The sequence below is a fragment of the Canis aureus genome, chromosome 1, assembly GCF_053574225.1.
Source record: "Canis aureus isolate CA01 chromosome 1, VMU_Caureus_v.1.0, whole genome shotgun sequence".
Classification (NCBI taxonomy): domain Eukaryota; kingdom Metazoa; phylum Chordata; class Mammalia; order Carnivora; family Canidae; genus Canis; species Canis aureus.
The window spans coordinates 13,879,414-13,903,821 of record NC_135611.1 but is presented as its reverse complement, the minus strand read 5'-3'; the positions used below and the strand labels follow the sequence as shown (position 1 = coordinate 13,903,821).

General features: G+C 39.2%; 1 protein-coding gene across 1 annotated transcript; it reads left to right on the top strand.

The window, feature by feature from the left end:
* Positions 1-11,796: 11,796 nt before the first annotated feature.
* On the top strand, positions 11,797-24,163 carry SERPINB13 (serpin family B member 13). The gene is made up of 8 exons (XM_077889153.1): positions 11,797-12,325; positions 13,525-13,706; positions 14,219-14,275; positions 18,755-18,883; positions 19,266-19,383; positions 20,791-20,933; positions 21,141-21,296; positions 23,058-24,163. Exons 1-8 carry the CDS (start codon positions 12,214-12,216, stop codon positions 23,460-23,462), a joined length of 1,302 nt encoding a protein of 433 aa, XP_077745279.1. The 5' UTR covers positions 11,797-12,213; the 3' UTR covers positions 23,463-24,163.
* Positions 24,164-24,408: the final 245 nt, after the last annotated feature.

Below are 24,408 nucleotides of genomic sequence, written 5' to 3'. Positions count from 1 at the left end.
GTTATAATGTGTATACTATTTTATGTGCCAACTATTTTAGTTACCTAAGCCTGACTTTAAATACTTTCATCCAAAAATATAGAAATACATAATCTATAAAGCTAACCATTCATCTCAATGATGTCAGAAAGATATCTCTTGTGCCAGAAAATCATTTCCAACTTTCCACCAGAATTACATGTGAAGGCATATACAAAAGATGAAAGCTTGCTATGATTCTAAAACCTAGGAGTGATAGCCAATGGAGCATCACATTTGGAAGACATTTCTGCTGACTACAAGTTAAGAGCTGGACGGCAAGCCTAGTCAAGGGGTTCCCGGTACTGTGTCACTCCGTGTCAGTCTGCTTTGTGCCCTACCATTACTGCCTCCTCCAGGGTTAAGACACACAAGAGCTCTGTCAGTTTAAATTCCAGACATCCACTTCTCTCCTTTGTCCTTGCTGAGGTCTTCTAGCCTCTGTCTTTCTTGTCATTTTCTTTCTTCCTGCAGCCACTTGAAGACTGAATGAAACTCCCTCAATACAATGCACAGGAAAGTGAAGAGAGGTATTGGCACTTTCTACCCTGAGTAGTCTAGCCTTCACAATCGAGTATTTTTGGTGGGACAAAGACAGAAAGAACCCTGGTGGTAATGTTGTTGGATTCATGTATTTCATTTAATCCTTCCATTTGGAGTGTCAGAGAGACTACATGGAGAGGAAAGCATTCTAACTTGGTCCAATGGAACTACAATAGATGGAAGCCTATGAGAAACTGGGGATCATGCTCAAATCTAGGAGTTCTTGACTCTCATTCTTGCGCCAGTGAGATTGACCCTTTAATATAGCAGCCCAAGACACAGAGAGCATGCAAATCCGTGTTCTATAAGTGCTAGAAAACCAACCTGAGTGTGCAAATCTGGGGAGTGAGCTCCTCTGTTTCTAGTTGAAGATTCCTTCTGCTTAGCAACATTGACAGGTGGGACAAATGAGGCAATGTAGATTCCTAAACAACTGATTCATGTACTCTAACTACAAACATTCTGAGAAGAGAACCAGGAATGTGTTATACCCAACAGGCCCTCTAGTACTCTTCAGTTCACAGGCTCTGTACATTCTGTTTTATTTCAACCTGGGCCCTCCTTATGATTTCATACATTATCTAAAGCATCTTCACCCCTCAAGCTCCTCCCCCGTTTTTCTTAATGCAGAAGCAAGCCTGAGCATACATTGCTTCATCCCTGATTGCTATTTACTTCTTTTGCATGTGTGGATTTTTTTTTTTAAACTACAGTGTCATTAACTTTAGGTGGAGGCCCTATGATTGGGATGATGGGTGCCATGTGGTGTGTCAGTGGGTTTCTTTGCTCCATAATTGAAGGCCAATGTCAAATGTGTTCTTCATCCACATTACTTGTGTTGTGTTCTTGTTTTCCCAAATTCATTGTCTTACTTTTTTATTTCTTTACTCAAATATAACACAAGATTTATCCCAACACATGCATACCTCTTACCAATGTGTTCTATATACTTAATATTTAATTTAAAAATTCTCATACACTGTTTCCTTTCTAAATAATGTTATCCATCATGTTCATCAAACAATGTTTTAGCTACAGATGGGTGAAAGGATTTGAGAAGAAATCAAATGCACAACAGTGGAACTGGTGGAAACTCACACACCTTTTGTTGATACACACGGGTTCGAATAGATCATTACAGGACCAGGGTTAAGTAAATGGGAAAAAAACATAGGGCCATAAAAAAAATAGTGCCCAATAAGGAATTAATATATCATGCTATGGACAAAAAAAAAAATGAGGCTTCAGAAAATGATTTGTGGCAAGAACCAGAAAAGAACCTTAGAAAACTTTGATAGGTTTGAAAAAAGGCAGGCATCTGTGGAATTAAACAGAAATCTATGAAGATAAACTGTAGATAAACTGTGACAACGTGCGAAAGATGAGATATAAAAGACTGCCAGGGACCTCAAAATACAATAGCAGAATTTAATAGATTTAAATAGATTTTAGAGGCAGTAAAGAAGCAGAAATGGTGCCTGGAAAATTTATTTAATGAATAGAGTGTATTTCAGTGTTTGTCTTAGAATATTTAGGAAATAATAGAAGAGAAATTCACTGCTATGAAGAACAGAAAGTAAGCCCAAGAATTATGGCATTTCTGAGAAAGCATGCATATTAATTGGCATTAAATTAATAATCAAAGACACAATTACAGAGAACTTTCTTAACTTGGATAGTCACCTGATCACATGGATTGATTTCCCAGAGAAGTAAGCAAAAATGCACTTGCTAAAACACTGTAAAAATAAAAGATTGAGAAAATAATTCTGTTAACATTTGGGCAAAAAAGAACATAGTTCACTTTTAAAGAATAATCAGAGGCTCTTCAGACATTCATGTTGTGTTGAATATCTGAAAACTAGGAAACCTAGACTACAGGTTTGGAAAATATACAACTGAAGAATTTCCTGCCCAGTCAAGTTGTAAATGCAACAGAAAATCCTTTCTAGCTATACTGATGCGTTTAATCCCCAGCACCAGGCACCATGCTATAAACATCATAAGAATTAAAATTCAGCTCATGATGCTTTCAGTAGAATCCAATGCAGTCAAAGGCTCTAAGGATAAGGAATTTCATCAGTAAAAATATGATTTCAACTGACAATCAAAAAAGAAGAGAAATTCTTAATTTTAAATTCTAATTATGTCCCCAAATTGTGGGCAGCTGAGACTCTTCTCTTTTGCATTTTTTTAAAATGTTGGGTCCATGCATGAGGTGAGTTTCAATATCCAGAATAAGACTACAGTCATGAAATTGGAGCAGTAATAGTTCTTGATATTTGTCAAGTCCTTATGTGTACTGGTATTGATCAAAGACCTTAGTATGTGTTAGCCCATTTAATCATCTCAATCATCCTCAGAGATAGGTTATTATTAATACCTATAGTTAGCAGATGAGGAAATTGAGGCACAAAGTCACCCAGGTTGCAGATGATTGAACTAGGAGTTTGAACCTGGCAGTCTGACTGGATGTTTTACAGTAGATTTCTAACCACTACCCTATATATCCTTTCAGGTAGAAATAAGAATACAAGAGGCCATTTATTTACATTTCTTTATTTTGAAGGCATGACTTTTGAGGGCCAAGGCCTCACTCAACATAAAGTTTTGGGTGCCAGTGTGCTTTGAGCTTCGAGGTGGAGATTTTATGGAGTGGAAGGAGTATGAGGTGGGCAACCATCGTGGTGGCAGGTTTGAGTTCTTTAGTAGGAGGTGCCTGGCAGATGTGTATCTTCCTGCCCTGGCCCTTTGCTAGGGAGTGATTGACAGAGGTCTTTGCCCCCTGGCTGTAAGTTGGTCCACTTGAATCACACAGGCATAGCCATGCCCCTAGGTGACCGCTACTATCACAGGGGAGGACAAGTTCCCAGACAAGAAGTATAAGCTGTTAGCATCCTTGCCAGGAAGCCCATGCAGAGCCTCCCACTCTTAAATTGCTAAAGCAGGCAGGGGTAACTGCAAAACAGCATTCATAGTCCAAAGGGGAATCTCAAAGACAGAGATAAGCATATCATAGAGATTACCAAATGTCTGAAGGAAATAATCATATGAAAGAAAGAAATCAATCTCAACAGAGTTAATAGATCAAATAAAATATGGGACAAAATATAAAATAAAAATAGGAAGTTAAGATATTAGTTTAGAATTCCTGGAAATAAGCTTAATTATTACAAAAGGTTAGTAAGTTGCCTGAATAGCAGAATGAACACAGCCAAAGAGTCAGTTGGAAGACTGAACCTCAAAATTCTACAAAACATAGAAGAGACACCTAAAGAGGTGGAAAGTACTTAATGATGGTAAGAGCCATGCCAGGCAGTTAAAGAAGCTTCAATATTCATCTGTGAGCGTTTCAGGAACAAAGAGAGCTGAGTGGAGGAAGTACTCAAAATTACAAGAAAAGAAAAATATTTGGAATTGAAAAAAAATCCTGCAGATTGAAAGAGCCCATTGAGAGCCTACACATCCATACTGTGGCAAAATTCCTGAAGATCAGGGAAAGAGAGGAGTATTTTAAAAGCTTTCTGAGACAAAAGAAATAGAACCCATAAAACGGAATGAGAGATTGAGTTTGGATTTCTCTTTGGCCCTGCAAGAAGACACAGGGGAATATTTTGGAGTTCCAAGAGAAAGGAAATGCAACTAAAGTATGGACCCGTACAAACTGTTAGTTGCATATGGCAGCAAAATACATGAACAAAGGCTCTGAGCTATCTGTAAACTTCAACCTGAAGGAAGTTCTACTGCAAAAGAGCCTTAAAAGATGAATCAGAGAAGGAAATGTGAGCCATGAATAGCCATGATGCCAAAAAAAAAAAAAAAAAAAGAAAGAAAGAAAGAAAGAAAGAAAGAATAACATGTGACTTAAGTTTAAATTAGAATTGATTATTAAAAAAAATGAGGATTCACATGATCTCAACATGAGAAGTGGGAGATGGGGAAGTTGAAGAGCGAAGTGAGATTAACTCTAGACATTAATAGAAAATTACATTTATATTTGTGTTAAACTAAAGGTTAACCAGTGGAAGAATTGAGATAGGATGCACAATTGCTAAAACGTTAGGGGAAAAAGAATGAAAAATGCTTGATCAATTCAAAGAAATATCACCAAGAAGAAAAAAGACATAAGAAAGCACAGTGTATACAAAACGTAAAGCAAGGTGGCAGTGAGTCCAAATATGACTAGGTCCTAGAAATATGCGTGAGTTAAATTGCAGTTAAGCATCCAACACTTGATTTCAGCTCAGGTCATGATCTCAGGGTCGTGAGATTGAGCCCTGAGTTGGGCTCTGTGCTAAATTGCACAGTCACAAGACAGTCTGTACTAAGAAGACAAAGATTTATTTATAGACTATTAATAGGGCACAATAATAACAATACGAGGATTAGAATAATGGTAAAGAAAAAATACCAAAGAAACATTAACAGAAGAAAAGTGACAATAGTAACAATAATATCAGATGAAAAATTTAGTCATAGCCCCAAACAGTAACAGGGACAAAGATAGTCATGACACATATTTCCTTTTGTTGTTGTTCATTCCCATTCTGATTTTTTTTGCATTTACGGTTTGAAGCATTCTTTGTGTTAATAATTTTTTTAAAAAATATTTTATTTATTTATTTATTAGAGAGAGAGAGAGAGAGAGAGAGCAAGAGAGAATGAGTGAGCATGGGGAGGAGCAGAGGGAGAGAGACAAACAGACTCCGTGGTGAGCACAGAGCCCGACTTGGGGCTCCATCTCATAACCATGAAATTATGACCTGAACTGAAATCAAGAGTTGGATGCTTAACTGCCTGAGCCATCCAGGTGCCCCCACAATTGCTTTTTAAGTGGTATTTAACACATAGGGTAAAATGCTACAGTTTTTTGGGGGGGCAGGGGAGCTCCTGGTTGATTTCTTGGGGACCATTTTTATTGACTGAAAAGTTTTGATTTTTCACTATTTTCTTCTTATAGTAGTTTGCACTTTTGTTGGGCAACTTTTTCTGTTCATACTGAAATGTGTAGAGTTTTTGGACTAAAAATGACAGGTTACTTTAGGAATGTTTCTTGGTTCAAGAGTGCCCTCTTCTGTTGGTATAGTGAAGCACAGCTTCTAAAACAAATGGTGTCTTATTGCTATTCTTATTGATCTGAATTCCGTGCACAGATATTTGAAATTAGGTGACTTCCATTAAACTGGTGGAACAGTTCCACCAGAAGAAAAAAAATATTGGTAAAGAGAGATTAACTCATTATGCAGAGATTTTGTGATTATCTTTCTAAAAAATCCAAATGAGTTAGCTGACAGTTTACCAAGTAAGAAAATTCTTCAGATGGTTGGTTAGCTAGTTACCCAAAATTAAAAAAAAAGGCTTCTGATATACCTGTAATAACTATTTTTAAGTTCAGCATTTTATTTAATTCATAGCGTTAATTCTATTTGAGATTTTCTTTTTATTCATTTATTTACAGTATGTATCTCCCCAGTAGAATGTAAATCTGATGAGAGAAGGGATCTTTTACATCTTATTCATTGCTGTTCCTTGGTACTTAAACTAGTATCTGACATAGAGAAAATGCTCAAATGCTTGTTGAATAAATGCATGAATGGAAAAAACAAGGACCCTATTCATGAGAATATCAAAACTATAAAATATGAGTAAGTCTAAAAGACAAGTGTTTCTGTGTGATGACTAACAGAAATACGTAAATAATAAAAATATAAACAGAGTTCAATGATTCATCAAACAGTGGACATCCATGCAACTACCATCGGGCAAAAGATATATGACATTATCATCACCCCAAAGCCCCCTTGCCTCAGTTTCCAAGTATTACTTTCTTCATTCTCTTCAAAATATAACCAGCATGTTGGCTTGCAGCCCTGTAATTTAGTTTTGTCTGCTTTTGCACTTCATATAAATAAAATCATACAGTCTATATTCTTTTGCGTTTGGCTTGTTATCATCAATATCGTTTTTTGATGCTCATCCATTTTGTTGTCTAAGCTTTAGTTCATTCCTTGTCATGGCTGTGTACTATTTTATTGTGAGACCATAATTTATGTCTATGTTCTACCATCATATGTATCTCTTGGTGTCCATGAGTGTGCATTTCTGTTGGGTGTATATCTGAGGTAGAACTACTAGGTCATAAGGTTCGTGTATGTTCAACATCAATAATGCCTTTGATTAATGAAAGATTTACCGTTTGCGGAGTCCAATTTATTAACCTTTACTATTCATGCTCATGTTGTTGTGTTTCATTTAGCTCTGCAGGTCATTTAGAATTGATATTTTGAATATGGTATGAGGCGGTAGTCAAGATTTCTGTTTTCCCAGTGGATGTTCAATTGCCTCAGCATAATTTATTGAAATCACCTCTTTTCCCCAATGTTCTGTAGCATACTTCGAAAAAATCTGGTATGCATAATATGCACAGATATATTTCTGGGCCTTTCTTCTGTTCTATCCTTTGGCCAAACCACATTTAGTTATTTAATGACAAGTCTTGCTACCTTGATAGAATAGGTCTTACCTCCTCCTTTTCCAAGAGCGTTTTGGTTATTCTTGGCTCTCTGAAGTAGGTAATCAATTTTTTGAAAAACAAAACCTCCTGGGATTTCAATTAAGATTGCAGTGATCAACTTTGAAAGAATCGACATCTTTATAGTATGGAGTCTTAAACCATAAATAAAACATATTCTTCCAACTATTTAGATCTTCCTAATTCTTAATATATATATATATATTTGACCTTTTTCTACATGGAGGCTTACCTATCTTTCATTTTTACTAGGAATGTGATAGTTTTTGGTGATTTCTCAAATGATACATTTTAAAAAGATCTTCATTTTCTAACTGTATGTTGCTAGTTTATAAATAATATTTGATTTAAAAAAATTTATTTATTTATTCATGAGAGCCACAGAGAGAGAGGCAGAGACACAGGCAGAGGGAGAAGCAGGCTCCATGCAGGGAGCCTGACATGGGACTCAATTCTGGGTCTCCAGGGTCATGCTCTGGGCTGAAGGCGGCGCTAAATCGCTGAGCCACTTGGGCTGCCCTGTATTTGATATTTTTAAGAGTGACCTTGCATTCAGTAATTTTACCAAACTCACTTTTATTTATTTATTTTCTTTAAAATTTTTATTTATTTATGATAGTCACACAGAGAGAGAGAGAGGCAGAGACACGGGTAGCGGGAGAAGCAGGCTCCATGCACCGGGAGTCAACGTGGGATTCGATCCCAGGTCTCCAGGATCACAAGCTGGGCCAAAGGCAGGCGCCAAACCGCTGCGCCACCCAGGGATCCCTCCAAACTCACTTTTAAACATTTTTTTAAGATTTTTATTTATTTATGATAGTCTCACAGAGAGAGAGAGAGAGAGAAGCAGAGACACAGGCAGAGGGAGAAGCAGGCTCCATGCACCGGGAGCCCGACGTGGGCTTCGATCCCGGGTCTCCAGGATCGCGCCCTGGGCCAAAGGCAGGCGCCAAACCGCTGCGCCACCCAGGGATCCCCAAACTCACTTTTAAATTCTTATAATGTACATGTCAATTCCTCTGTGAATGATAATTTTATTTCGTTTTGGGTCTTGAAACTTAATTAAGTAAGTATTCAATTGCTTTATTACATTTGCTGAATTCTTCTTTTCCCCCTATTCTTTCCCTCCAGGCTTGGTTCAATTTCGAATGGGAGCAGGGATAGTGGTCATACTTGTTTCATTTTTGATCACAAAGACAAAACTGCTCTTCCATCTCTATTTCTCCATTCCTTTCTATCTATAAACTCTACTGAGGGACATGTAAGATGAACATATTTCTGGCTCAGTATGTGAAGACAACAATTTCTCCCACATGGATGTATCAATTATACAGTTCCCAATCTGAATTCCCAGGAGAATTTTCATAGGCCTTGGTACACTGGTGGAAAAGTTCATCTAAAGGGGAGTATGTGCAAGAATTGCCAAGGAATGTTTAGAAAGCAAAAACAATGAGGGAGCTTGGACTAAATATGAAGACATATGGTCTTGGTCAACATCCCTAGACATGGTGCTGCAGACGGGGATTCTTGTGGGAATTTTTTTGGGTAGGGAGGGCAGGAGAGGGTTTCCTTGAAAGAAGCAGGACAGGGAAGGGAAACCTGTTCATCATTCATGAGATCTCAGCTAGAGATTGGATTCACTGTGATCCTATAGCTGAAGCTCTGGAGGACAAGTTACACCACAAAATGAGTCCTATTTTGATGCAATGGAGCTATCCTGCCCTTTGATATCCTTATGCCAGTGGGTTATAGCTGAAGTGTGCCCAGGCTGGGGGTGGTGTGCTGCTGGCTCTCATTTGAATTGTCAACCAAACCAGCACCTGGGTCCCAGGAGCACTGGCTGGCAAAGGGAATCTGGTTGGGACCCAGTAGCAACCATTACATTATAGGCTTGGAGAAGAAAAGGGTCACATGCAGTGTCAGTCACAGATGTGCAAAGGTTGTGCCAAAACTTGGGATGGTGGGGAGTCCACGAGTACTCTGGTTCAGGACTTAATCATTTTCATGTCCTCGCTCAGAAGCAGTGGAACCACTTTTACAGTTTTTTTTTTAGATTTTATTTATTTATTCATGAGAGAGAGAGAGAGAGAGAGAGAGAGGCAGAGACACAGGCAGAGGGAGAAGCAGGCTCCATGCAGGGAGCCCGATGTGGGACTCGATCCCGGGACTCCAGGATCACGCCCTGGGCCAAAGGCAGGTGCTGAACCACTGAGCCACCCAGGAATCCCCCACTTTTACAGTTTCTAATTGTCAATGTATTTTCTACCTTTGGGACAGTTTTGATACTGGGAGGAAGGGACTGAGATAGAAAGTTAGGGAAGGGCCCAATGATTGACAGCTGTGATGACGTTGAAAATTAGGTTTAAGAACAAGGATGAGAATTTGTAACTGGAAGGGGGAATTTCGGAGTTTGGTGATTTCCAGCAGGAGCTGTTCTTGGCAGTGATGACACTCACAGTGGGACCATGTATGTGGATCATAGAGGAGAAGGAAGGAGAGGGTCAGGAAATTGGGAGATGTCCCAGCATGGACTGGGAAAATATATAGAGGGGTGATAGGGTTAGAGCAGACAGGAAGACCTTGAATGTGTGACATGGTAGATGGAGGGAGATATGGTTGGGGCGGGCAAAAAGGGGGTAAATCTCTAAAGGGATCACAAGGTGATTGAAGGAAGAAGAGCTTTTGAAGGAGCAAGAGTAGGAGACTAGGCATAGGGACCTTACTTCCTGATTCCAAGATATGAGTGGGTGTCCCAGGGAAGACTATGGGGTGTGTGGACCTCAGGGGAAAACCAGAATTCCCTGTAAAGGGCCTGGTAGAGGAAATGCCTTAGGAAAAAGTAAAGGGCTTGTGGAGGTAGCTGAGCGACACACCAGAGGGTCTGGGTCACAGAGAAAGCAATCAGAAGACATATACTGATAGGGATGTTCAAACATAGAGCATTATTGCCAACTCAAAGATTTCACATCATTTTAAAAAAATAGCATCATTTCAGTGGCATCCAGGGTTAACTCCATAACCAAGTGCTGATTCTTTCCAAACCTTACTCAATTGGTGTATCTTCCAGTGACAATGAGAAAGAAGAATTAATTAAGTACTGTTTTGAGTTTGCTTAAAGACCTGTAATCACAATATTAAAAAAAAAAACAGAAAGCAAATTGACTGTTGAGATTGGCACAGACATTACCCATGCCCTTAGAAGGTGCATCACTGAATTGCTTCCTTCAGTAGTCATGCAGGTGAGAGGGAAGAGCTCAAGTGTCCTTCTGGGATTTGTTTCTTGGCAACAATGACAAATCTTCACACCCTTTATCCAAGACTAAAGCTGAGAATAATCCAAACACTGTTTCTTTTGAAAAATTTTTAAATTTCAATTCAATTTAATTAACATATAGTATATTATTAGTTTCAGAGTAGAGCTGAGTGATTCATCAGTTGTGTACAATACCCAGTGTTCGTGACATCACATGACCTTCTTAATGTCCATCATCCAGATACCCCATCCCCCTACCCCCTCCCATCCAGCAACCTTCAATTTATTCTCTATAGTTAAGCCCCTTATGCTTTGCCTTCCTCAGTGTTTTCCTCTTATTTTAGTTTTCCTTCCCTTTTCCTAAATTCATCTGTTTTGTTTCTTAAATTCCACATGAGTTAAATCACATGGTATTTGTCTTTCTCTGATTGACTTATTTAGCTTAGCATAACAACCTCTAGAGCCATCCACATTGTTGCAAATGGCAAGATTTCATTCTTTTTGATAGCTCAGTAATATTCCAAATTCCATTTCATTTGATAATATTCCATTGATAGCTGAGTAATATTCCATACATATATATATGCGTATATATATGTATATATGCTACATAGTCTTTATCCATTCATCTGTCAATGGACATCTGGGCTCTTTCCATATTTTTGCAATTGTGGATGTTACTGCTATAAACACTGGGACGCAGGTGCCCCTTCAAATCACTATGTTTGTATCCTTTGGATAAATACCTAGTAGCAAGCAGTGTTTCTTTAATGGACTAGTAGAGACAGTAGGAATGTTTCAAGATTAACAGGAAAAACTGGAATTTGAAGGTGTAATTTTTTATTGAGTTTTTTAAATTTCAGAAATAGTGTTGTTTTCCTGAAATCAGTAAGCTTGTTGGATGTTTATGAATTATTGGTCCTTAGCCCAGTGTTTGGCACAGAGTAGACTCTCAAGAAATGTTTACTGAGTCAACTAAAATGAGAGCTTTCATAATTCATGGAAAGAATGCTTAAGAACAAGAGTGGTGTGTGTGTGTGTGTGTGTGTGTGTGTGTATGTGTGTGTGTGTTTAGCTGCCTGCCCAAATTTTTCTTACTAATTTTTCTGGTTCTTTTCTAGCAAAACAGTTTTCTTTCATTTTCTTCTTTGCATTTGGCATCTCAAAGTAATGCAACTGCTAACTGCTAAATTAGCTTTATTTCAGAGACTGGGTTTGTCAGGACACAACCTTGTACATCCACGGTAAGTATGCATTAATTTTGCTCTCTGTCAGGCTATAAACCAGTGGTTTCCAACCTTGTCAGTACATCATAATCACCTGGGGTGATAAAAATTCTGATGTCTGCTTCTTTACTGATTTAGTTGTCTGTGGTAAGGCTTGGGCAATGTTTTTGTTTTTTTTGTTTCCCAGGAGACCTGAGTGTGTATCCAAGGTGGAGAACCAGTGCTCCAAACAATTCTTTCCAGGGGATCCCCAAGATTACTGGGGATGAAGGCCCTTTTACAATCTCTCCACCTCAGTCATAATTCATTCGACTTGGCCATTTTGGTCCTGGGTTGAGCTCCTGCTTTTAGTTTTATTTTGCTGTTTGGTTGATTTTTATGTCTTTATGCTTCAGCCTCCAAGATCCTTTTTAATGGATTTTGGAGAAGTTAAAATTTAAGCTCTATTTCTCTATGTCATAAGGCACAGCCTTTTTGAGTACACAAAACCATTGCTGACAGCAAATGCATAAATTCATGACCATGAGTGGAAGAAACAGAAAAGCCAATCCTCAGTTTTGTCATAAACCTTGCATGCTAATTTTTATTAGGGAATTCGTCATTGAGAAACCAAAGGTTGTTTCACTGGAACTGCAACGATAATGACTAGGGAGAGGCAGAGAGAATGCTATAAATTCAAGATCTCAACAACTCATGTTACACATGCTTCTTTTGGTTCCTCGCTCAAGCCGCCTCTGCCTCTTCAAAAACCAGGTAAGTTCTTTCTTCAGTTTCAACTGAAGCCTTCTGTGTCTTAAGAACACTGATGTTTGTTGATTTGAAGAAGTACTTTTATTGTGCAATTTTCCTTGGGCTGGTTTTATTTACTGTAGAGCCTGCACAGCCACGACAATGTATCATCATAGTGTTTGACAGTAAGTTAATTTTATTTCTGAATTAACTTGCAAGGAATCCCTGCAAAGAAATTTGGGGTTGAAATGGAAGTTTTAACATCAGATGTGGAATGCCTTAGCAGGGATGGGCACTTGCTCATCAAAGTAACCCCTTCAAAGTATTTAGGCTTTCAAAATATTTTATTCTGCGTTAATCTCATTCTTGTTTTAGGATTTTTCTTCAAGCCTTTATTAATCAGTTATAACACAGCTGGTGGGGAAGAAAATAGGTGTTTTATTTATTTTTGTAAATATTAACTGCTCTTTAAAATTATTTTTGTGTGTGTGAGATAACAAAAGTCGTATGAACTCATGGCACAAGCCTGAAACAATATAGAAAAGTATAGAAAAGAAAACACTCTCTCCCCTGCTTAATAATCCATGGCAAAGATATATATCTTTGCTCTTTAGGGAAAATTCAGCCCAGAGTCAAATTTTTATGCAGTTAGGGATTGGGGTAAGAGAATAAATGCATTCTGCCACGCTCTGCATTAGATTTAGAATCACCTGAGAAATAGAAAGTATCACAGAAGGAGCCACTGTTGGCTTCATTATTTTAAGGCTGGATTGGAGAACATTGCTTGGACCTGAGGCCAGCGGGGATTCCTAGGCCTTTCCCTGGCCTGGTCAAGGGCCAGCAGCTGGACAGTTAGATAGGAGCAGGCCAGAGCTGGGTCTGCCAGGGAGGAGATTAACACTGTAGGAGGCAGCGAGCAGGCAGGTGCAGGCAGGCTCTGGCAGAGAACAAGAGAGAAGAAAACCATTTAGGCGTCAACCCTGCTGCCTGGAGAAATGAGAACAGAAACACCAGCTGATGCCAGATTGATTCATGTCTCCTGTACAGAGAAGGCCAAGAAAAGGCAGAGAAGCAGATAACAGTGACTTTTCCCTGGGAGGATGAAAATATCTATTTTCTGAATCAATGCAGGGAGAGGAAGAGAAGCAGGAAGGGTTCCTGTGACATAAAGCAATTCAAATAAGTGTAATGTTTTTATTTGGTTTTGGTTGTTGTTGTTCTAGATCTTGCCGGAATCTTCATGGATTCACTTGGTGCAGCATACACTCACTTTGGGTTTAATCTCTTCCAAAAGCTGAATAAAATAAATGATGGCAACATCTTCTTTTCCCCTGTGGGCATTTCTGCTGCCATTGGCATGCTCATCCCAGGGGCCCGAGAAGCTACCGCCATGCAGTTGCAGAGGGTAAGGAGGTTCCCATTGCTGTCCAGCATGTCTCTGGGGGTAGCCCTCTAGCATTACCTTGAAATGGGGCCTGGCAACAGAGAATGAATGCATAGGAAGACACAGAACAATTTCAGATCTATTAGGGCAGTGCTCCTCCTTCTCCAAGTACTGTCATGCTATCTGCTCCCTAGTGCTTGAAATTCCTTTGAGCGGGGGCTGAGTGAGTGGCCTTGTCCAAAGTCATTAACCTCATAATTAAAGATGGAGCATGAAGAACAAAGCCTACTGGAAGAAGCTGCAAAATCCCCACTAGGCTATAAATGAGACATCAAAGGTCAATACATGAATGGATAAACCACTGTAGGTGAGATCAATGGGCAGTCAAGACCTTTGCAAGATTTTGAAAGGACAGAGAAATGTTACCTGTTTACCACTGAGGTTTCTTTAACAAACATTTTGCTGTCTTCAGACTGATTCTGTGTGAGGGTTTCTCTATTCTGATCATAAACAATATTTTCTGTACCTTCCAGATGCTTTTCTCTGAAAAAGACACAGGCAGCTCAAGGAACAAAACCGAAGAAAGAGAGGTGAGGAGACATGTGTTGCTACCTTCAGGATTTGGCTGCTTTGTGATGTGGGCTCCCTGGGAAAATGTGTAACAGAGCTAATATTTCACACTTATTTTTAAGGAATTACAATCACTGCATCCAAGTAGAGTTGCTAGTATTATACAATAATAAACCCTTAATATTAAGAGGAGACTAACTTTTTAAAAAACAATATTTACTTATTTACCTGAAAGAGAGAGACAGAGAGAGAGAGAGAGAGAGAGCATGTGTGGTGGTGAGGAGAGGGAAGCAGATGGAAAGGGAGAGAAAGAGCTCCCCATGGGGGCTCATTCTCCGGAACCTGAGATCAGATGTGAGCTGAAACCAAGGGTCAGACCCTTAACTGACTGAGCCTCCCACGTGCCCTGAGACTTTAAAGCACATTGACCACTCTGATGTAAATGCCCATAGACTAAATGTAAATGCCACTTTGGGGCGGAGTGAATGGATTTAGGAGTTGAACAGATTTGAGTTCAAATCCTGACTCAGTCACTTCACAGCCATGCTACTTTGGGCAAGTTATTTTCTTTGAGCCTCTATGAAGTGGTCAGTGGAGTATCTGGAACACACTGGCGACTCACCCAGCAATAATGGTGGTGGTAGTAGGCAATACTGTTCCTACATTCCATTTTTGTTTTAAGCCCCCTTGCTGATATTTTATTTCAAAAATATATTAGCATAGGACCAATGACTTCTTAGGATCTCTTCCAACTCTAGGGTTGTAGTATTCCTTGCCTAAAGGACGATCTGCTCAAACATGGGGAAGTCTGTAGGTCAGGGCTGGCATCTGGAGATTGTTAGAGACCTCAGGAGGAGCACATCTGCCTGACAGTAGTTGCAGCTCAGTCCCAGACGCTCATAAAATCATGGCTCCAATCTCCCAGCAATATGAGCTGTTCATTTCACAATCCCACATGGCCAGGTTGTCTGGCTGGCTCAGTGGCGAGTGGAGAGTCAGGCTTCTTTACAAAGTGTGTGCAACAGAACTGGGTCAGACAGCTGCTCCACTGTCCACTCAATCAAGGAACACGGTTACTCTCAGAGCACTCTCCCTCCCAAGGATGTAGCCCATACAGAATCTGTGTGGGAATTAGAAAAAAGAACCCCCTCTTGGACAGATGCCCACTCCTGGCTTGGTGATAGGGATGAAGGTTGAATTTCAACTTTGTATAGGGCACAATGTGTACAGCTCTGCATAGAAATTATGTCCCCTTCTCAGGACTTTTCTGGGAGCCACAGAGGTACAAAGACTAGAATTACTAACTGAAAGGATATGAGGATTGGGGCCTTCTTGGAGGGTCATCTACTCTAATCTCCTTTTTCAATAGATGAGAAAACAGATGAGTAGAGTGAGCTGCTCAAAAATATGATAGATGTACATTTGATTATCACATGAATTCAGAGTATTCTGAACCTTGCTTTTAAAAATTGAAGTTAGGAGTGCCTGGTGGCTCAGTCAGTTAAGCATCTGCCTTTGGCTCAGGTCATGATCTCGGGGTCCTGGGATCCAGCCCCACATCAGGCTCCCTGCTCAGTGGTGAGCCTGCTACTCTCCCTGCCTCTGCCCCTCTAGGACCCCACTCATGCCCTCTCTCTCTCAAATAAATAAAATCTTTAAAAAAATTTTGAAGATAAAACGTTAAGATATTGTGTACAAAAAGTAGTAGGAATTCTTATATAATTCTGCAATTCTGAATACCCTTTAATTCTCCCCTTCAGTATAAGTTATAAACTATTGACAGATTAGCGGATGCCTCCAAGTACTTTCCTTGAACACATCCCCATCCTCTCCTGAAAGAAGTTCCATTGTCCTGAACTTGGTTTGTTATTTCCATTTAGGAATGATTTCATTGCACGTATTTTTAAAAATTATTATTTGCAACCTGATTATTTTTGGCTCAGGAATGTATTTACAAGATTCATCTATTTTAGGTGTATACTTGTAGATCTCCTTGATTCATTTTCATGGCTGTTGGTCCATTTGCCCTGTTGATGAGTGACTTTTTTCCGTCCTTCCTTTCTATTACAAACAAATGACTCTTCTTCTTTTCTTTGATTATTTACTTATTTGACAGAGAGAGCGGAACAGGAAGAGGGGCAGATGGAGAGGGAGAAGTAGACTCCCTGTTGAGAAAGGAGCCTGATGTGGGGCTCAATCCCAGGATCCTGGGATCATGACCTGAGCCAAAGCTGATGCTTAACTGACAGAGCCACCCAGCTGCCCCACAAATGACCCTTTTTATACAAGCCTTGTAGTTTACCTGAATGAGAGTATCTCCGTCCAGAGCTTCTAAATATGGCAGCCTTTGAATTGGCTATAGAGTACTTGAAATACATCTAGCTCAAACTGAGAAGTGCTCTAAGTGTCAAATATACATCAGATTTATGAGAAAATAGTGTTGAAGGAAAGCTGTTTTACTACTCACAACACTTCCAACAACAAATGTGTGGATTCTTTCCCTCACATTAAACAATTTTGAGATTAACTGCCTGGAGTCAGAGCAGACCCTACACATTAAGGGCTCCATTCTACAAGACTTGCCTTATTTCAGGTTGCAAGGAAGTGGGTTCCCAGAACACTCACACTTCTGTCCAACTTGGCTACAAATCAGAGGATCACATTGCCCACTACTCAAGTTTGATAATTTGCTATAACGGCCCACAGAACTCAGGGAAACACTAGTTTACTATAAAGGATACCAATGAATAGTCAGATGAAGAGGTATATAGGGTGAGGTCTCAAACTGTCCCAAGAACAAGAGCTTCTGTCCCTGTGGAGTTTGGGGTACATCACCCCCTACCAGCGCATGGATGTGTTCCCCAACCCAGAAGCTCTTTAAACCCTGTAGTGTAGGGGTTTATGTGAAAGCTTTATCATAAAGGCATGATAAATTAGGAGCTCCATCTCTAGCCCCTCTTTCCCTGGAGGATGGGAGATGGGGCTGGAAATTCCTAAGCTTCTAATTACAGTTTGGTCTTTTCTGGTGACCAGCCCTCACCTCGAAGCTATTCAGGATCCCACTAAGAGTTGTATCATTAGAACAAAAGATGCTCCTATACCAGGAAATTCCAAGGGATTTAGGAGTTCTGTGTCAGGAACTGGGATCAAAGAACAAATATTAAAACAAAAAATGTTCCTGGTACCCCTATCACTCAGCAAATTACAATTTTAGGATCCAGAGAAAGAGACCAAATATACATTTTTAAAAAATGTCACAGATGTAAAATATCTCATTTTTATATGTCATTTTAATTGAAATGATATTTAATACTTATGTATTAATATATAATTATTATGTTTTTGTTGAAATGATGTTCTAGATAGATTTGGTTTGATAAAGTATAATATTAAATTTGATTTAATCTGTTCCTCTTTATTTTTAAGAATGTAATTGTTTTTTAGATTTAATTTATTTATTTGAAAGAGAGAGAATGAGCAGGGGAGGGACAGAGGGAGAAGCAGATGCCTCACTGAGCAGGAAACCTGATGCAGGGCTCAATTCCAGGACCCTGGGGTCATGACCTGAGCAGAAGGCAGACACTTAACTGTCTGAGCCACCCAGGTGCCCCAAGAATGTAATTACTAGAAAACTTAAAGTTATATTTGTGGCTCACATTTTGAGGCTTGCATTATATTTCTATGGGACAGTACTGGCCTACAGTATATATCTAGGAGGTAGGGTTTATGTATGTTCGACTTTATTAAATATTAACAAATTGTTTGCCAAAGGGATTACACCAATATCTATTCCACTTAGCAGTGTACATTGGCCCATTTCACACAGTCGAACAGAGACAGTGGGACCTGAAACCCCACTGGCCTTGAAATTCCTAGTCATTGACATTCATGTACAGTTGACCCTTGAAAAACATGGGGTTGAATGGCACAGGTCCACTTAGATGAGGATTTTTGTTTTGTTTTGTTTTTTAAAGATTTTGTTTATTCATGAGAGACACAGAGACAGAGGCAGAGACACAGGCAGAGGGAGAAGCAGGCTCCTCACAGGGAGCCCGATGTGGGACTTGATCCCCAGATCAGGGATCATGCCCTGAGCCAAAGGCAGATGCTCAACCATTGAGCCACCCAGGCGTCTCAGGATTTTTTTTTTTTTGGACAGATATAACAGAATACTGTAAATGTATTTTCTCTTCCTCGTGATTTCCTTTTTTCTTTCTTTTTTCTTTTTTAAAGATTTTATTTATTTATTCATGAGAGACACGGAGAGAGAGGCAGAGACACAGGCAGAGGGAGAAGCAGGCTCGTTGCAGGGAGTCCGATGTGGAACTCGATCCCGGGACTCCAGGATCACGCCCTGAGCGGAAGGCAGACAGTCAACCGCTGAGCCACCCAGGCATCCCTCATGATTTTCTTCATAATATTTTCTTTTCTTGAGCTTTCTTTATTGTAAGAATATACCATATAATATATATAACATATATTGTGTTTTGATTTTGCAGATTGACAAGACAGAAGAGATACATCACCAATTCCAAGAGTTTTTGAATGAGATAGGCAAACCCACTAATGATTATGAACTAAAAATAGCCAATAGGCTCTTTGGAGAAAAGACATACCTCTTCCTTCAAGTAAGTTTTGCTCCGGTCACCACATCTGTGAGTAGTATTGGTGAATGGCCAATGGCCCTTTTAGGACTGTATGCCCCAGAGGCTGCCCCAGCTGACTGCCTGGCTCAGCCCACATCCCTGGGTGTGTCCTTTTGCCTGTCCTCCAGACATCCAGGCCCTTTGGGAGTTTTTAATTCTGGCAATCTAAATGAGTTTTGCCTCAATCCTGTTGCATGTGCAAAAAATATGCATGGAAGTACTCAAAGTGATTTGCCCAGGTTCTAAAGTTTCCTGCTAACAATGTCGGTCATCTTAATGTAGAGATTACATTTATTTAGAGATGTTGGAAATGGATAAATGGAATTTTCAATCTTTTTCTATTCCTTCCCTGTTCTTCCTAAAGAAATACTTAGATTATGTGGAAAAATATTACCATGCTTCTCTGGAACCTGTTGATTTTGTAAATGCAGCAGATGAAAGTCGAAAGAAGATTAATTCCTGGGTTGAAAACCAAACAAATGGTAGAGTATGGATCAGTCATTTATCATAATACACTTCTTGAGTACCTGCTATGAGAGAAGACCTGAGCTTGACACCGCATGGGATGCCAGAGTGCACAAACTTTTTTGGGGGTGCAGACTTGAGATAAGTTGTTCAGGGTTAGAAGGGTGGGACACGGCATGAAGAGTAGGAAAAGACACTACAGATGGTGGAGTGGTCTCAGGAAATGGGAGAGCCAAGGGGCACCAGGGAGGGACCACAGTAGCCATCTTGGTAGAACACATAGTGGAGAATGATTTGCACGTGGCTGTGGATCACAATATCTCTGGGGCTCCTGAAATTGGACTCATGTCTGTGTTGGGTTCACATCTTTTCCTTTATATCAGAGCCTTCCTTTCTGAGTCTGGGTCCCTAAGTGGAAATGTCACAGAGTGTTTTCTTTCTCTTTGTCAAATGAGAAACATTCAGCCTCCTTCCATCAAGACCTGCCTTTACTACCTACAGCCAGGGCTGCCCAGGCTTCATCTCTACCTGAGTGTCATGCAGGGGTGATAACACTTTTCATCCCCATCCATAGCAGAGAACTTGACAGAGCCCTCACTTCATTCTCCCTCCTTATTCCCTACTATGAGTCAAGTGCACAGGAAATACTGGAGAGTGCTATTAATATGGAAATATACTTTGGGGAATAATCATTGATACTTTAGTGTTAGAGTTTCAGAATACATTTTAAAAAATTCCAGTTATCATGAAGACATTATTATTTCACAATGCATTTTTTTGTCTTCATATTTAGTCCAAAAAAAATGAAACAAAATTTGAAAAGCAACAAAAAAGAGAGCCTATCAAAGGGTTGATTGAAGGTATTATCAGTGTGAAATGGGCTAAAACCAGAGACAAAAGCATTAACTCCTTTTCCAATAATATAAGAAATCTCTAAGTTTTGGGAGGTAACTCTATCAAATGAGTAAAAATAACAGCTAACACCTACTGAATGCTTCTTATGAGCCAGATAATGTTGTAAGTGCTTTACACATATTAAGTCATCTACTCCTTCCTTGCAAGAATTCTATGAGGCAGGTTTTATTCCTGTTTTACAGATTTGGAAACTGAGGCACAGCTTAAATAACTTGCCCGAGATTCCTCAACCTATAAGAGGCAAAACTGGATGCTAACAGAGGCAATCTGATCCAGAGCTCGAACTCTTAACCATCACACCTCAATTTATCCAGTGGGATAAGTAGGCGATGGGCAGAGTGAGAACCTCCCTACGATTCTGGCAGCAAACATTTTGTCGGCAAGGCCTTCAGGTGCTGACCTGGCTGAGTTTTTAATGATGAGTCAAGTCCGTCTACATCATATTTGCCATGTATAGCACTTGTGATTTTTGAGGATGGGCCAATATTTTTGTTGTTGTTCGTTTGCAGAAAAAATCAAAGACCTGTTTCCAGATGATTCTCTAAACAGCCTCACCAAGCTGGTGCTGGTGAACATAGTTTATTTTAAAGGGCAATGGGACAGGGAGTTTAAGAAAGAAAACACCAAGGAGGAGGAATTTTGGCTGAATAAGGTATGGTCCTTAATTTATTTATGCAATGTGTTTACACCTGGAATGTAAAATCTAATGTCATATTTGAGCAAGTGTACGTGGTGAATAGTAAGGGGGACTCTGAGGCTCTGATCTTTAGCATTGTTTTATGTTGAGCTAATTATTTTGGTGAGCTAACTGTTGTCTTACGCCTCTTTTGACATTGCGTGGTCTGTTACTTTGTTGCAGAGTACAAGCAAATCTGTGCCAATGATGACACAGTGCCATTCCTTTAGCTTCACCTTTCTGGAGGACTTGCAAGCCAAAATCCTGGGGATTCCATATAAAAACAATGATCTAAGCATGTTTGTGCTGCTGCCCAATGACATAGATGGTCTGGAGAAGGTAAAACCTTTCGTCTCCCCAATCTTGCTTTTATTTCCCGAGGCTTGGCATCCCAAATCTTGTTTCTGGATTAGCCTGGAAACAGGGCTTCTGATAGGGATCTGGTGTCTGGCAGTGCCAAGCAGAAGATATTTCTCATTCTGTGCAGCAGCTATAAATGGATGTCTAAAAAGGAGCATAAGATGGTATCAGGTTTATTGAAAACAATCCATACTAAAATATTTGGGGATGACCTAAAATGAATATTTAAGGTCAAATGGGAGTCCTAAAGATCAGTCACCATTCTGAGAAATGGTTAATCTCTATATACCTTTTCCCCAGAAAGTTGCATTTGCACATACAGCAAATTTTGCATCCTGTTCAGCAGTCTATTAGAGCTCCTGAATTTCTTTCTTGGACCTTTAATTTCTTTTTAAGTTTTTTTTTTCTTTTGGAGCTTACAGAAGAATTGAGAGAAAGGTACAGGGATTTCCTATGTATCCCCTGCCCCTACACGTACATATCTCCCTTCATAATCAATATTACTTACCAGAATGGTAATTTTTTCTAACCAGGAATGAACCTAAGCTGACATATAATAATCACTTAAGACCTTTGATCTTGAAGCTCTTGATTAATTCCTTTGACTTAAAACTAGAATAAGATACCACCTAGAATGGGTCCAGTACATGGAAAACACTCAATAAATGATAGATACTATATTATTATAATACTAGATGCTATTCTGTTGCTGTAAAACATCTCTAGCAGCATTATACATTGGAAAAATTGGGGACAGCAAAATGACAGTAGGTATGAAAGCTTCAAGAGTATTCATACTCTGATCCCCAAATCCCAGTTGTGGGGATTGCCTTAAGGAAATAATTCAACAGAAAAAATATTGCCTTTCTTTATTCATGAGAGACACAGAGAGAGAGAGGCAGAGACATAGGCAGAGGGAGAAGCAGGATCCCAGTGGGGAGCTGGATGTGGGACTCCATCCCAGGACCCTGGGATCACGACCTGAGCAGACGCTCAACTGCTGAGCCACCGAGGTGTCCTAAAAATTGCCTTTCTGAACGAAATCAGGAATTTCTGCATTAAATGTACTAGGATACCTAGTTTAAAATTCATCATCATCATCATCATCATCATCATCACTGTTATGCTGGGATCCACAGTATCTATCAGCATCTATCATGCTGGATACATACCAGATGACTGTAAAATGAATAGATGAGTATTTGGCAAAACTTATCAGCTCAATGGAAACATGATCTATTAGTTTGAAGATATTTGGGAGAGATACAGATCTGTGAAAAAGTTTACATTAGAACAAATAATATGGACATTCAGGGTGAATGTAAATATGTAAATATATATATCATATAATATAAAGTATATTAATCATAACATTTTAATTATATATAATTCATATAAGTATACAACTTAATATATATAAATTATATATCATATATTCATAAAAGACTATAGAGGAAGAGTTAAAAATGACATGATATGTATTAGATTGGTAGAATAAGAATTTATTTCTCATCTTTAAAAATTCACTTAACACTATTGACTTTTCATGTATACACAGATAATTTAAATAAAGAAGTATAAGTCACCTGCTTGCTATTTAAAGACAAGGGTCTAGTGAAATAAAATGGCTATATTTATTGAAATTAATTATTTCTAACTGATACAAATCAGTGTCACGGTGTTTCCACTTTGTATTGATAATCATACCACCTTCCCCTCCTTTTTAATTTTTCTTAATAGATTCTAGATCAAATAACTCCAGAAAAATTAGTAGAGTGGACGAACCCAGGGTACATGGAAGAAAGGAATGTGACCTTGCACCTGCCCCGGTTTGAAGTGGAGGACGGTTACAATCTGGAGGCCGTGTTGGCAGCCATGGGGCTGGGGGATGCCTTCAGTGTGTGTGGAGCTGACTCTCCCGGGGCGCCCTCACACTCCAGGCTGCAGGCACAGAAGTTTCTACATAGGTCCTTTGTGGTGGTAACCGAGGAAGGCACAGAGTCTACAGCAGCCACCAGTGTGGGCTTTGCCCTCAGCTCAGCGCTGAGTTGTGAACACTTTCATTGCAATCACCCTTTCCTGTTCTTCATTAGGCACCATGAGTCCAACAGCATCCTCTTCTTTGGTAGATTTTCTTCTCCTTAGGACACTCTTTGCTTTGGCAGAAAACCAGCCTTGGAGTATTGTTTAGACTATGGAAATAGCCCAATCTTAAAAATATTGTTTTACTTGTTTGTATTCTAATCTTATCATCAAAATCAGTGATTTAATGACTGTAATAGGGTGCGTGTGTGTTTGTGATTCTCTTTGAGAGTGAAATGTCCTTTAGTTTGTGCCATGTATAAAGTGAGTTAAATCGAGGCTCATTAGTAATCTCCTGTTGATTTCTTCTGAAAGTAAGTCAACTTCTCATAGCTTTGTGCACTAATTGGTGAGAAACAGACTCTTGAGTAAAGACTGTGGACTGGTGTTTCTGGGAGTCTCTCTAGTTCTAATAGTTTGACATAATGCACAAATAAAATCAAACAATAATCTCCTCAATTCATGTGTTACTTTTTTCTTTCTCACCAGTGTGGCCAACTGCAGAGAGGAGAATTTAGAAGCACGTTAGCAAAGCATAAATTAAAGCTTCATGCCAGAACAAAATAAAACAATGTGTTAGACAAAGAGGAGTCCCATATTTTCACCCTCTCTTCTAACGGAGTATTTTACCTGCTGTCAGTTGTGTAAGCATTTTGATATTGTGAAACAAATGTGATTTTGAGAAGGTAAATATTAGAGCTGATCAGTATTTTTACCCTGTAATTTTTTCAAGTGACAATAAATATTTGGAACGACTTTTAGAAGAGTGTTTTCTTTCTTTTTTGCCTATTTACAAATTTCAGGTTATTTTGTGAGTGAGCTGTGAGCACTACCAAATAGTATTTTCCTGAAGTTGCTGTTTGAGAGGTTCTCAATCTATTGCTGATACTCTTTGTTGGACCTACTCTTTTTTTGAGTTTTTAACAAGATCCCATTACTGATTTATTTTTTAAGAGCTCCATTGAGCTATAATTTACCTATCATAAAATTCACACATTGTAAATGTACA

Excerpts from the sequence above, each read along its gene's own strand:
- SERPINB13 (XM_077889153.1), top strand. The coding sequence starts at position 12,214 with ATGACTAGGGAGAGGCAGAGAGAATGCTATAAATTCAAGATCTCAACA. Across the intron at positions 12,326-13,524 it reads TCTGCCTCTTCAAAAACCAG|ATCTTGCCGGAATCTTCATG; the intron begins GTAAGTTCTTTC and ends TTGTTGTTCTAG. Across the intron at positions 21,297-23,057 it reads ACATAGATGGTCTGGAGAAG|ATTCTAGATCAAATAACTCC; the intron begins GTAAAACCTTTC and ends TTTTCTTAATAG.